The sequence below is a fragment of the Patagioenas fasciata genome, chromosome 28 (genome assembly GCF_037038585.1).
Source record: "Patagioenas fasciata isolate bPatFas1 chromosome 28, bPatFas1.hap1, whole genome shotgun sequence".
NCBI classification, from domain to species: Eukaryota; Metazoa; Chordata; class Aves; order Columbiformes; family Columbidae; genus Patagioenas; species Patagioenas fasciata.
Window position 1 is genome coordinate 5,150,277 of NC_092547.1, and position 15,320 is coordinate 5,165,596.

The 15,320-nt window shown below is 48.6% G+C and overlaps 1 protein-coding gene across 1 annotated transcript; it reads right to left on the reverse strand.

The window, feature by feature from the left end:
• Positions 1–9,852: 9,852 nt before the first annotated feature.
• Positions 9,853–12,701, reverse strand: HOXC4 (homeobox C4). The gene is made up of 2 exons (XM_065858903.2): positions 11,924–12,701; positions 9,853–10,996 (listed from the first exon to the last, which is right to left on the reverse strand). Exons 1-2 carry the CDS (start codon positions 12,657–12,659, stop codon positions 10,644–10,646), a joined length of 1,089 nt encoding a protein of 362 aa, XP_065714975.2. The 5' UTR covers positions 12,660–12,701; the 3' UTR covers positions 9,853–10,643.
• Between the last annotated feature and the right edge of the window lie 2,619 nt (positions 12,702–15,320).

The window sequence follows — 15,320 nt, forward strand, 5'->3', positions numbered from 1 at the left end:
CGTCCCCCCCCCAAGGGCTCCCACGTCATCTCAGCTCCGGCCGGACGCGGGTTCGAGTCCCCGCTCCGCCCGCTCGGGTGCAACGGGGGGCGGGAGGAGATTTAGGCTTCAAAGTCCTTTCTTTCTACCTCCCCCCTTTATTTGATGTTACCAAATTTATATTATTAATTTTCTATTATTATTATTAGCCTAAAAGTCTTTTTTTTTAGTAATGTGTCACACTGCTCTGTGCAAGCACGCATGCACACGTATCACGCACATGTGCAAACACGCGTGCACACACATGCACAAGCATCACACGCATGCACAGGTATCACATGTGCACACACATCATATCATCATCATCATCATCATTATTATTATCATATACACGTGTGCACATACATGTGAACATACACTAGGCCCGTGCACAGCACATACGTGTGCACATGCTCCAGGCCCATGCACAGCACATACGTGTGCACATACACGTGCACGCTTGCAGGCACGTGTGTGCACACGCTCTAGGCCCATGCACAGCACACATGTGCACATATATGTGCACACTTGCAGGCAGATATGTGTGCACACACGCTAGACACATTCACAGCACATGTGCAAACGCACATACATGTGTGCACATGCAGTAGGTCCGTGCACAGCACACATGCACACACACGTGCACACTTGCAGGCAGACGCGTGGGGCACCGAGCTCAGCACCGCCGTATGTGCGTGCACACGCGTGTGCCAAACATGGGGGGGGTTGGCCATGGGACATGCGTCGCACAAGCACACACGTGTAGACAACATGTGAGTGTGCACAGGGTCACACATGCACACTCATGTGCACTCCAGGTGTGTGTGGAGGCGTTGTGTGCAGCCCTGTGTGTGAACACACGTGCACGGGTGTCACACTCGTGTGCAAACACCCACGCACGTGCATCACACTTGTGCACAGGTACCATGCTCATGTGCACAGGTGTCACACACGTGCAAACCTATGCAGGCACACTTGCGCACGAGTGTCACACTCCTCTGTGCAAGCACGCATCCACACGTGTGCACCGGTATCACGCACGTGTGCAAACACACTTGCACACGCATTGCACAGGTATCACCTGTGCACACACATCACATTCCCATGGGCAGGTATCACACTCGTGTGCAAACACACACGCACGGACACGCGCAGCTGTCCCGTGTTCACACACATATCACACATATGCAAACACACATCACAGGTATCACACGTGTGTGCAACCATACGTGCACCCACATCACACACAACTCCCCCCTGTGTCCCCTCACACCCAATTATCACAATAATTAAACCAAATTGCTCCCCCCGTCCAAATTAAACCAGGCCCTAAACGAAGCACCGGGCGGGGGGGTGATGGTATTTTGGTGTCACATGTGAAGCCCTTTGGGTAATAAATTCCCTTTTCTGCCTTATTTCCCCCCAAAACAAGCGTGGTTTAGCAAAGCCAGGTGTCCCTATGGTGCACGGCCCCAAATATTCCATGTTCTTGCCAGCGCTGGCCCACGGAATGTCTCAAATCACCTTTATTTTGGGGAAATAAATGAATAATCTTAATTAAGAGCAGCCACGCATTGATGTGTTTTCCCTGGTTGGGAGGTATGGGTGGCGGGAATGGGGTGGGAAGGGATTGGTTTTTCCCTTTCAGTTGCATATGGGGTTGGGAAAAAAGGTAAAAAAATATTAAAAATAATAATAAAATAATAAAAAATTATATATATATATATAAACCAATCTCTCCTTCAGCAGCAGCACAATCTGGGAGGTGAGCGTTCGGTTAATCAAGATAAATACGGTTTGCGTGGCGCAGGCCCCGCTAACGAGGAGCCGGGTGCTGGGATGCTCCAGCTCCCCCGTTGCCATGGTTACCGCGCTGGCAGCTGCATCCCACCCCAAAACCAACCTCTCCCCCAAAAAACCAACCTGCCCCCCTCAAACAACCTCTCCCTCCCCCAAAACAACCTCCCCCCCAAAAAGCAACCTCTGCCCCCAAAAAACCACCTTTCCCCCCCCCCAAAAACCTCCCCAGGCTCGGTCACAACTCCACAACATCCCACCCAAAATGAGGTGGGAGGTGGGGGGGGGAAGGCAAAATTCAAGTTTTAATAATATATATAGAGATATTTTTCCCCCCTTGTGGTGTTTTTAGGGTTTTCCAAAACAGGGAAAAAATATATATATATTTAATTTCATTTTTTTGGGGGGGGGACAATGGATTTAACTCCAGTGAATCACCTTCAGCCTTTGGCCATGAGGATGTGCACTATACACATCATAATTATATCATATACATTATACTAAATATATACGTGTCATGTTATTGGGGAGGTGGACTAAATGATCTTTAAGGTCCCTTCTGACCCAAACTGAGCTCTGCTTAAAACCAAGCGACACCCACAATTGGGTGCAGATGGTGACACCTCGTATCCAAGCAGCACCCAAGGTGACATCCACATCTGGACACCCCCACCCCATGGTGACACCCCACATCTGGACACCCCCACCTATGGTGACACCCCCGGCTTCTGAGTGTCATCTCAGGATGCCACCCCACATCTGGACACCCCCATCCTATGGTAAGACTCCCTGCTTCTGGGTGGCATCTTTGGGTGACACCCACATCTGGACAGCACCCCAGGGTGACATCCCACATCTGGACACCCCCATCCCACAATGACACCCCCGCTTCTGGGTGGCATCTCAGGGTGACACCCCCACATCTGGCCACCCCCAAACAGCAGCACCCACACTTGGACACCCCCCGTATCAGCACCCAGACTGTGACCCCTCCCATGTCACCACTGTCACCATGACACCCCCTAAGCATCCCCCCCCCCCCAATCTGGCCGCTGTCCCACCACATTCCCCCCACATCTGGCCGCCCCCCACGCGTGTCCCCGTCCCCACGCCCCCCCCGGGGGCTCCCTCTGTCTTCGACCTTTGCAGGGACCTTCCGCCCCCCCCTTATCTCCCCAAATTCGGTGAAAAAAACCTGAAACCCGGCCAAAAAAGGGGGGGGACGTTTCGGGGCTCTCCCCTGATTCATTTACCCCCAAATCCCTCCGCCCCCCAAACTTTGCGGTGTGACCCCCCCGCTCCCTTCAATTCTCCCTCTATTTAATTCCCTCCTGCGTTTCTTTCCCCGTGTCCAACCTGGACCGGTTTGATGAAGGGGGGGGGTCATTGGCGACCAAACAAGTGAAAAAAACAAGGGAAATAATCAAATAAACTCATAAATTTTCCTAAAGGGATTAACAAGGTTTTTCCCCTGTATATCGGCAGATATCGCGACATAAAGACACATCCACGGAGGCAAAAGCCGTTTTATAACTGCGCAAATTATCCCCATACCTGTCTAATTAGTACTCGGCGCAATTAGAGCTCTGGTCCCCATTAGCGCTAAATGCCCGGCTTTATTAGCGTTAATAAATATTTCTAAGAATTAAAGATGCTCCTCAAAGGGCTGAAGCGCCATTTTTTGGGTGGTTTAACCCCAAATCGGGGAAATATCGGAAGCGTCCACACCGCCCCTCCAAGGCATTAAACCCTAGTATTAGTATTAGTATCAGTATTAGTATCAGTATTAGTATCAGTATCAGTATTATGGGTCAAGGCCTGTCCTGGAGTGTCTGGGTCTTATTTTCCTCATCCAGATGGGCTTAAACGAACCTTTTTAGTATCTCCCCTAAGCTAAATTTACAAATAAGGTGGAAAATAAACCTAAAAGAGGTGGAGGGGGTAGAAAAATGCAGGGGGGGCAAAACCCCCTGTGGGAAGGGTAATAAACTCATTTTAGGTGCAATTAAAATTCCCCCCGAGCCTGGAGAAGCCACTTTTCCTCCTTTGAAATCCACCTTTTTTTTGAGGGGGGGAATATTAAAATAGAATTTAAAATATAAAGTGAGGAGAAAATACGATCGAGACGTAATAGGTGTATAATAAAAATGTAATTAACTAGAATTAAATAGGATAACAATTCAAAGCACATCCTTCCCCCCCCCCCAAAAAGCCTCTTTTGTCCGTCTGTCCAGAGCCGGGGTCGTGACCCAGTTAATCCGGAGTCAACCTGGATGTAAACACTTTGGGGGCTCTTCTTTAAATATTTAGAAACGCTTCAAGGAATGCGGGATGGGGCTGAATTTGAGAGTATTTGAGGAGTTTAGTGTGTTGGGGGGGTTATCTCGCCCCCTCCTTTGTAAAAGGAGCCACAGATAAACCGGGAAGCAGCGATAGATGGGAATAAATCGGAGATAAAATAGGGGTATCATAAGGATGAGTTCGCGATATAATAGGGAAAGTGCAAGGGAGGGGATTTAAACTTTGGGGTTTTAAGCGAAGGTGAAGCAGCCTGGGGGGTTAAATTAATAGCAATATTTAAATTAATAGCAATAAATGAGTTTTAGTTGTTAAGCCAGGGTAGGTACCTGAGTGGGTGTCCCAGCTCGGATCCCTGCGGCTGCGCTTCTCTGATTGTCCCTATAAAAACGTGTGTGTTGGGGGGGGTAATTAGAAATGATCATTATAAACGCATCTCACCGGCTCCCTTTGCTCGCCCATCTAAATAAATCCATATGTGCGTGGCTGGGCATGGTCAAGCAGAGAAAACACCTTTTTGTAGCGTGAAGTGCCCACTCGGGGAAGGAATAAATGTATATTTGGAGAATTTGCTGGAATATGCAGGTTTATTTCCAGGGAGGGGGGCGGGAGGGTTTGAGCAGCCGGTTTATTCATTAAAAAGGAATAAAATGAATAAGCGTCATAAGAAAAGCTCCTGGAATTCCCGGCTCGCCAAGCACTTCCAGCTTGTTTAAGTTGCTGATTGCATCATCAGGGAATTAATTGGGGGGAAATGGAGAGGGGAGGGTTGGAGCTTGTGGGGGGGTGGATGGGGAGTCGTGGTATCTTGGAGAAGGATTTTGGGGAGGGGAGATTTGGGGAAACAGGGGGTGCGCTGGTTATAAATTCCGTCTTGTTTCCCAGCATTTTGGGGGCTAAAAATTGATATTTTACGATCGCGGGGGGGCGCTTTTTATTGGAGGTGCCGCTGCTTCTCTTTCGGGATATTTTGGTGCTTTTCATCCAAATTAACAGGATTGCCGAGGAAAAGGGGATTTCCCCTCCTTCTTGCCTTTAATCCCCTTGGAATAAGGCGGGGAGGGGGCAGCGAATGTGTCCCCCGCAAAGGGATGGGGTGGCTTGGGGTGACAACTGTCACCAAAAGCAGCCAAACCCGATGCTGGGCGGAGGAAATGAATGCAAAATATACAACAAAACCAGATAAACTCGCCTAAATCCTCGGCCTAAACCATCCTGACATTCCGGCGGGAGAAATCAGTTTATTCCCCAACCAAATCCTATTTGTCGGAGCGGACGAAGCTCGTTGGACGGGCGAGGGATCAAAAAGTGTCATTTGGGGCAACAAAGTCTTCGGGAAAGAGGCAAAACCAAGAGAAAAAGCTTTAAAAAGCAACTTTGGGGGGTATAGAGAGATATTCCCAGCTCTCCCTTCTGCCGCGTCCCTGCTTGGCCATTACACGGCTCGGGAAATTATGCGATACATATGTTGGATTAGAGAGCAAGGGGGAAAAAATGTTAATTAAGACATGGGAGGAAAAAGTTAATCATTTGCAAAGCAGTATTTAATTCCCGACGCAGAAAGGGGTGATTTATTTATTTACCTATTATTTCTTTTACTCCAAAAGGGTGGAACTTGCCCCCATGCGCTTCTATTTATTTTGGGAGGGTGGGAGGGGGCAATCAGCCTCAAAATGGCACCAAGAAGCCTTCCCCCTCCCACCCTGAAAAATCAAATAGAATAAATGAAAGAGAGAAGAATCCGGTTGCACTGAAGCAAAAACCCAAACAAGCGAGAAAAAGGTGATAGTTGAAAATTACTAACGGCGGTTTGGGAAGGAAATCTGAGTCTTTCACTCCAAAATATATATATATAAATCCCCAAATGTTTAGTTTGGTGCTTTGCCCATCAAAATTAATCACAGCGACAGATTAGGAAGTGCATTAAACTATATCTCTGGGTAATGATATAGGAGAGCACGATAAATAAAAGTTGCACGTTGGAGGTGCTGTCAGGTCTGGGGCGACCCAGTAACTCACTCGTTTAACCCCGGCTGCGCGTTTGGGCTTTTAATTCCAATTAACGCCGGAGTTCGGAGCTACGGGGGAAATCGCTGGAAGGGCCCGCGATGCCGCGTTAACTGCGGCTCAATGGGAGAGCGAGCCCCGGGGCACAAATATCAATATAAAATCCAAAATCCCCTTTAAAAGCCTTTTCCGCTGCGTTCAAACAACACGATAAGAAAGTTCTCCTAACCCCGAGGCTGCCGAGGACCCTCCGCCTGTAGTTATCTCCACAGAGCATCTCTGCAGCTGTAATTTGCCTTTTCCCCCTCCTTTTCTAACAGGAAGCTGATGTAAATTGAAGAGGGGTTACCGCTCTGGATACAAAGGCTTCCTCACCTTTTTCTTTGTTATTTTCCCCTTTTTTATTGCCGTTTAAGCCCCACGTAAAGCGACTTCGCGACCCCCTTAAAACCCGAGTCCTTAGCGAAGAGAAGAAGGGCAAAGAAAATAAAGCCCGAGCTGCAAAAGGAACCGGCACAAACTTATCTGGGAACTTCAAAACAAATTGGACTCGAAGGACATAAAAGGGAGAAAAAAGGGGGAAAAAGGCGCCCTGGCCTTAGATGTTAATTTGAGGCTCCAGAAACACGTTGTTGCTGGGAGTTTTATAGCCCAATAATCAAAGTAAAGCGAATTATCCGAGCACTGAACAATGCAGCACCCGGGGTGGGGGGCACATCTATAGGTGCCAGGTCTGGGACGTATAGCCCAGGGATGAGCAAACCCTGATGCCTCGGGGGGGGCATTTATTCCTTTAATCCGCGTCTGTCTGTCCGTCTGTCCCGTGGCTTCTTTCCGCTGGAGAAACATTTCATTTTCCATCCACAACCCCCCCGAATCCATCACCGCTCCCATTTATTTACACCCTGATTTTCACCCCCAAACTTTCAAAGTCTCCTTTTATTATTATTATTCTTTTTTCCTCCTCTCTTCTTGGGCTGATTTCTTATTCTTTTCCTTTTTGAATTTTAAAATATCTATATTTAAAGCCTTAATTTGTTTTATCTTTTTCCCTGGGGGGGTGGGTTACTTACGTGGCTGGGAGCGCCCTGGACCAGCCGGGAGGCAGAACATCTCTGGAGGAAAAGAGGGGAAGAGAAGTTTGGCCGCCACTTCACCCTCCTCTCCCTTTTTTTCCCTCTTATTTTGGCCAGAAAACAATCAACCACAACAAGCATCACATCCCCCCCCCTTACCCCCCCCCCCCCCCCGCCTCTCATACACCCCCATTAAACCGCTAAAAACCTACAAAAGCCTCGAAACAGCGATGGTGCCTCTAAATGTGCGTCCGGGGACACGGAGGGGACAAGGTTGGGAGAGGCAGCGGGTCAGGAGGGCTCGGGGTCAGATGCTGCACAGAAAAGTTGCCCTTTCCATGAACCCGCTGCTTTTTTTTGGCCGTTTTCCCCCAACTTCAATAAAGTTCGGGTTGGGTTTTTTTTTTCCGGCCTCTCTACTTGGAGGCGTCAAGAGGCTGAAAAAGGGACCGCGGTTCGGGCCGTTTGCAGCGGGAACAGCTTTTTTTCCCTCTCTTTTATCATCGTTTTCCCTTCTTTTTACGTCTTTTCCCTTCTTTTTCCATTTTCCCTCCCTGTTTCCCTTTATTCCTTTTTTCCTTTCCCCCTTTCTTCCTTCCCCTCCCTTTATTTCTCCCTTTTTCCATTTCCCCCCTTTCCCCCTCTCTTTTCTCTTTATTCTTTTTCCTTTATCCCCTGCTTTCTTTCCCCCTTTTATCCTCTTTTCCCCCTTTACTTCCCTATTTTTCCCACTTCCCCCTCGCTTTCTTCCCTTTTTTCTCTTTCCTCTTTTTCCTTTATCCCCTTCCCCCTTTTTTCCTCTTTTCCTCTATTTCTTTTCCCTTCCCCTTTCTTCCTCCCTCTCCCTCCCACTCTATTTCCCCCTTTTTCCTTCTTCCCCTTCCCTTTCCCCCCCTTTTGTTTCTCTCCCCCCACTTCCTTCCCCGGGTATCCCGTCCATTCACATTCTCCACAACCCCAGTTGTGCCATGGCCAAGGCTGGGGACCCTTCTGCGGACAAGAACCCCCCCCTGGTTGGTGTCCCTGGCACCCAAGGGACCCGCCATCCGTGGGTGTCACCCCCCCACGGGATACACCCAACCGGGGGGGGGGGCACAGCACCCAAAACCACTCAAAAACCCCCAAAACTCCAACATCCCCCCCTAACACAAAAAGGAGGAATCCAGCTTGGAGTGGTGCTCCTTCCTCCCCACCCTCCTCCTCCTCCCGAGGACATTTGGGTGCTGCTCTGCCTCCACTTTTGGGTGCTCAGGGGGTGCATTTCCCTGCAGATTTCCTGCTTTTTCCTGCATTAAACCTCCTTTTCTCCCCTATTTTTCCCTTTTCCGCTTGGATTTCTTGCCTCTAGAAGAGGACGTTACAGATTCCCAAGCCCCCAAGGGATGGGCCGAGCCTTGGGTGCTGTTTACTGACCAGATTTGATCCTATTTAATTTTTGGGGCTGGGTTTTATGTTTCATGCGGGTTGGGATCTTCCTTGGGAATAAAAAACCCCAATCCCAACTGGTTCCCAACACCTTTCCCTGTTCTGTGGAGGAAACCTGGTCCTGTCCATAGGTTTTAACTCAGCCTCGTCCTTGTATCGATAGCACTAAAGCAGGGTGGGAAATTAAAAGAATAAATTAAAATAAAGCTACGTATAAACTCCCCGGGATAAATTAAACCTCATCCCTTCCAGATCAGCATCCCCACAAAGGGGTTTGAGACCACGGTTTGGTTAATGGCAGCTTAAATCGATGTTGGAGAGAGAGAGAGAGGAGAGGGGGGGAAACAACATAAATAAATAGGATAAAAGCTAAAGAAAGATGCTTGTAAAGGTGATTCTGTGTCCCAGGGCTGGAATTCCAACAGGCCTCCCCCTCCCAGCTCCTGCAATGGGGGTTTAAGCACCAAACTTCCCAAAACCGAGGCCTAAACGATAAGAAAAGGGGGTTCAACCCCAGTTCCCCCCCATGCACCCACTTCCCTGCCTTACCAGGGAAGCACAGACACCCCGAACCGAGGGGGGGACACACTTAGAATCCTAAAATTACCCTAAAATCCTCCCATTGCTGCCAATTCACAGGCTGCCAGGAGCAATGAATTAGAGTTATTAGCGCTATTACTACCATTATTCTCATTATTGTTATTATTATTATTATTGTTATTTAACAGCCTTTTCATTGCCTGGCCAAATTCAGTCCGACCTCTTGGCTCCCACGAGCGCGCCACGACAATAAGAGAAAATCACGACAATAATAATAATAATAATTAATGAGAATTAATAAAAAGCACCACCAGAAAAGTTCCGAGAGGGGCTAAACCCGGACTATTTTCTGCGGGATAAAAAGCAAATCAAGATACGCCTGGAAGTTAAATCCAAATCCACAGCACTTGTCTGAACCCCCAAATTTCTCTCCCCCCCACCCCCCATATTTACAGCTTGGGAGGGGCTGAGATTTAAAGTCACGTCGTGATGTCATAAAAAATCTGGAGTGGAGAGTTTGCCTTTAGTTTGGCTTAAACTTAACTTAAGCAGTAACTGGTGCACATGGGATCCATTGCACATCGTCCCAGCATTTTATTACCCTTCTTATTATTATTTGGGGGCGAGTTTGCGGGGAGATGTGGGGATAAAAGAAGCCACCAGACATAGAAGTAAAACTAATTCACACTGACTGGTTTATTGAACACTGGGACTTCCACATACACACTAAAACTCTTTATTGCAAGTTTACAATCATCATGTAAAATCAGTCCAAAAACACAAATAACCACGACAGAAAACCCTATCTACTGGCTTTTTAAAACCTTTTCGTTTTAAATAGGTCACTCTTGCCCTCTCTCGCTCCCCCTTTTCTTCTCAATTCCTCAGCAAAGCCTCGTGTGCTGTTTCGTGGCTGCTTTTTGTTTGTTTGGGGTTTTCTTTCTTTCTAAACCGTGATATTTTTTAGCTTCCCCCCCCACTATTTCTACAAAATAACTTAATAACATTGTGCATTTGTAAAAGGGGGGAAAAATACCTTCATTCGCCTGTTCTTTTTGTTCGGGTTTTTGGCGTCAATATTCTCAGCGTTTCTTCATTCGATTCACCCAACAGAACGTTTCCCGCTTCCCCCCCCCCCACCGCCCTGCGCTCCCTCCCCAGCCCCACAGCTTCCAAAAATAAATAACCCCCTGAAATGGCGTCAAAAAGCCCACCCTGCAGGTACAGACACCTGGCCTCATGCTATCTGACATGCACCTAAAGCCCGTGGTCCTGGGGGGGACCCATTGTTGGTCTTTTTTTAATACGCACAGGAAAAAAATAATAATAATAATAATTATAATAATAATTATAATAATAAAACTACGAGGAAAAGGGAGAAAGGACGGGAAGAAAGAACCAAAATATATATATATATATTAGATTCTATAAATAATCCAGAGTCATTTGTGTGCGGGTGTGGGGAGGCGGAAGGGGGGGTGTTTATAACCTGGTGATATCCTCCGTGCGCGGGTCCTGCGCGGGTGCGGAGGGCAGATCCTCACCCGCGGCCGTGCTGGGGGCCGGGGGGGCGCTGGAAGCCGCGGTGCCCGCGGCCGCCGCCGCCCGTACTTTGGTGTTTGGCAGCCTGTGGTCTTTTTTCCATTTCATCCTCCGGTTCTGAAACCAGATTTTGATCTGCCGCTCCGAGAGGCAAAGGGAATGGGCGATCTCGATGCGTCGCCGCCGGGTCAGGTACCTGTTATAGTGAAATTCTTTTTCCAGCTCCAAAACTTGCTGCCTGGTGTAGGCTGTCCTGGATCGCTTGGGTTCGCCTCCATTGTAATTGGGATTCACTGGAAAGGAGGGGAAGGAAAACAAAAAGGAACAAAAACAAAAGCAAAAAACAACGAACCAAAGCAAACCAAACGCGAACCAAACAGAACACGAACCAAACAGAACACAAACCAAAGCAAACCAAACACGAACCAAACAGAACACGAACCAAACCAAACACAAACCCAACACAAACCAAACAAAACACGAATCAAACCAAACACGAACCAAACCAAACACGAACCAAACCAAACCCAAACCGAACCAAACCCAAACCAAACCAAACCAAACCCAAACCAAACCAAACACGAACCAAACCAACCCAAACCCAAACCAAACCCAAATCAAACCAAACACGAACCAAACACAAACCAGACAAAACCAAAGCAAATCATCGAAAATAAAGAAATAAAAGGAGAAGGGGGGGAAACCCACAAAAAAACAACACAGGGGGAAAAGAAATAAAATAAAAAGAAATTAAAAAAATAAAGAAAAAAGAAAAAACACACAAGGAAAATCAGCGTGGATGGAGAGAGGGTCGGCAGAGGCGACTGGAGGAGCCGGGGGGGGGAAGTAATAGGCTAAATAGGTAATAAAGAACTTTGGGCAGCTCAAGAGTTGCTATTCTAATAGGAAGGGGTTTCCCTGGCTCAAAAGACTGAATTATTTATGCACCCCTTACAAAGCTTTCGGAGTTTCACACATACATAACAGAACGAGCCACATGGCTTAGGCTGCCCACAGTAGCTCGGCTATAAAATTTATGGTGGGTGTAATTACCCATTCGGAGTCGTAAATCCAGTTCAATTGTGCTAACCCAAAGACTCTCATGGAAGGGAAGGAAATAAAAAAAAATGGGAAAAAAAAAAAGGAGAGAGAGAGAGAGAGGGGAGCATGGTGTGAAAATAAGAGAGCGAGAGACAGAGAGGAAAATAAAAGTTGCATACCAGTACTGACGTGGATTTTTTTCATCCAGGGATAGACTATGGGCTGTTTGGATGCTGTGCTGGTGGGATGCTCGGGGTTTGGCTGGTTGCAGGCTGGAGGGGCTGGGGAAGGAGGAGTGGTGGAGGTGGTGGGTAGAGCAGCCTCGCAGAGCTGCGGGGGTTTCTCTGAGAGGTGGTGGTGGCCTCCTGGAGTTTGCCCCGGTCCCCTTTGGAGCGTGTTCGGGTTCCCCGGTGCCTGCAGCCCCCCGCAGCCGAACGGGCGGTCGGGGAAGGAGGGTCGTGGCACTGGGTACAGCTCCTGGTGGTGATGCTGGTAGCTGGACTCCCTTGTCCGGCTATAATATTCCGGACTGTGGTCTGGGATGTAATTATTTTGCGAATATTCCTCGCATGGAGGAAATTTCGGATCGATGTAGTTAGAGTCCATCAAATAAGAGCTCATGATCATTAATTTCTGGAGTGGAAAATAATTTTTCTCGCTTTGTCGTTTTTCTGCTCCATAAAGCCCTCCTACTAGCTGGCGACCCCGTAAAGTTACTTTCACCATGTGACATCCCCGGCCAATCACACCCGCCAGCCCAGTCCCCGGATAAGGAACCAAAAGCTTCTGCAAAATGTACCCAAATTGGGGGGGGGTGGGGGGGAGGCGTGGATGGGGAAGGGGGGGCGTGGGAGTGGGTGCGCGGGGAGATGAGGTTGGGTGCGGGGTGCTGGGACTTGGGGTCCAACACCCCATGGGGTATTGGGGGGGACATACAATGGGGACCCCCCGCTTTGGGTTGGGGGGTGTAAAGGGGAGGGTGTATGGGGGTGTTTGGGGAGCACCAGGTATCCCCCCCGCCCCGCCGCGATGCGAACTGGGAACAATGAGCCCCCCCCCAACCTCGTGTGTGAGTGTGAGCGTGACCCCCCCTCCCCCCGGGGCTGCACTGACCCTTCAGACCCCCCCAAACTTGGCAGCCCCCCCATCTCCTCACAAGGCTGGGGAGGGGACAGGACAGCTTGGGGACATCACCGGGGGAGTCCCCCCCACCCCCTGAGCCCGGACTCCCCCATCCCAGACGGGAGAGGGTTAAACACCGTCAGCACCTATTTTTTGGGGGGGAGGAACAGTTACCTGAAGGTGGAGGCGGGGGTGCAGATCCGTTCTTGACCCTGCCTTAAATCGCAGGCGGGGACATTTGTGTGTGTCCCTTGTAATGGGCAGGGCCAGGCTGGGGTGTCCTCCCCACCCCAGGCAGCGGGGACCCCCATTTGTTCCCCAAGCTGCCCCCGCTTTGCTTAGTCCCGGCCTTGAGGAGCAAAGCGGGGTATTTAGGGGAGGGGGACAGCACCCTACGTGTCCCTCGGCCTTGGGTGCTGCAGGTGACGCACCCACGGGTGTCCCCCCATCTCAGAGCAGCACCCACGGGTGTCCCCCCCTCCCAGGCCGCTTGGCTCCTGCTTAAAGCAACGACCTCCCCACGCTCAAGCTCTGGTGTATACATCTCCAATCTATATATAATTTTGGGGGGTAAATCTAGCGGGATGCGTTAAAAATGGCTCCCACCACCCCGGCGCATGTCGGGGAGCTGCGAATGGGTGTCAGCATTTTGGGAGGGTTTTACCTCATTCAATTAACGCTTTTTTAAACAGTTATTTTTAATCTCCATCTCACCCTAAAGAGAGGGGCAGAGGAGGGAGGTGGGGTATTCCCTCCTTGTACTTGATAACAATTATAGTTGAAAATCATAGCTTGCAGGGCATTGCCATATTTTACTTGATAACAATAAAAGTGACACATAAAGTTAACTGTTTATGTTTTATTTATTAGACTAAATGTGCCAGCGGTGTCGAAGGCTTTTGGCTGGTTGTTACAGCTTTTTATGGGGTTGTAAAACGCCATAAATCAGTCACTGCGAAATGGTCGGGGCTCTTTGTGCTCTTGGCTCCGAGTTGTGTTTGCGGTGGCTGCTGTTTCTTCTGGAGATGAAAAGTCATAATGGGATTTTATTTTGATTATTATCACCCCTCCACACACCCCAATCATCGCGGGGATTTCGCTTTTTACCTTGATTTTTAAATCATTATTATTATTAATTATTATTAACAAGCCCTGGCTTTCGCACTTTGAATAAACTACCTTTAGCAAATGACATCAGCGGGGCTGGAGGATTTAATTAGCAGCGCTGCAATTAAAGGAAAGCAGAACTTTCCAAGGCTCTGGCATCGCCCATATATTCCCCTAGAGACGAATTTGTGACTGGGAGACGCTCACACAAATTCGAGTCTACAGGGTACATATAGGAGACGGGGAGGGTTGGGGGGGCTCAGCCCCCCTCGGACACCAGCTCCGCATCTATTTGGCCACCAGGACATGGAATAAGTTGGTTTATTTCTCGTTTTATGTGGCTTTTTTTTACTAAGGGGGGGGTGGTTTATTGGCGAGTGATTCGCGGGGCTTCTCCAATTGCTGGCCCGGCGCATCAACCGCGCCTGCTCCTTCCTAAAGTTGTAAATCGCGGGATTACATCGAGAAACGCTTAAATATCCACCTATGGAAGGGAAAATCCTTCCTCTTCCCAGCGAGGTTTTGGAGCTGCGAGATTGGAGGGGAGGGAGGAGGGAAACAATTAAAAAATATATGAATAGAAATGCATTCCGGAACCCAAACCATTGATTTAAATATATCCAATAAATTCCTTTTCTCCAGCTATACTTCATTCTGCCCAAACACCTCAGACTCATGCAGGGCTTTGACATTTATAGTTCAGACTGATGCAACAACTTTATTCCAAGGCTGAGGGAATATTGAATAAAGATGGAGAGTTAATAAAGTAATTTTTACCTACGCACATCCTTCCCCCCCCTCCACCCCCCCAGCTTTGAATATATGGGTTTCAATAAGCGCCAGCAGAATAAATAAATATCCACAGGTAGTTCTCTGCTGGATTAAAATATATATATATAAAATAAAAATTAATTAAAATAAACCACAGCAATCAAAGCATTAAAAAAACCAAGGCGTGAAGGTCACAAATTGGGCGGCTCTGGACTCTCCCGCTTTTTCTTGATGGGGGGGGACACGCAACTTTATTTGCACCGTGCGTGCCCCCCCCCATTTCCACCCAAACATCTTTGCTTTTGCGGACTCACTTCTCCATCTCCCTTTCCCATCTCCCTCCAGTGTGTTTGCAGAGGGAAGGGGGGGCACCCTCGGATTCTTACAACCCCCAAAAACCCGCAGATTTCTCACCAAAACCACCCCATTCTCCCCTTTTTATTCAGTGTGGATTAATACCCCCCCTTTTCGCTTTTTAACGGGGGTTTAGAGCTGCGCCTCTTGCTGAAGTGGTTGGGATTTGGTGTTTATTTAATCCCCCCCCCCTTTTTTTTGCGCTGTAAATAAGTCTGCGGG

Excerpts from the sequence above, each read along its gene's own strand:
- HOXC4 (XM_065858903.2), bottom strand. The coding sequence starts at position 12,659 with ATGGGGTGTTGGACCCCAAGTCCCAGCACCCCGCACCCAACCTCATCT. Across the intron at positions 10,997-11,923 it reads AAAAATCCACGTCAGTACTG|TGAATCCCAATTACAATGGA; the intron begins GTATGCAACTTT and ends CCTCCTTTCCAG.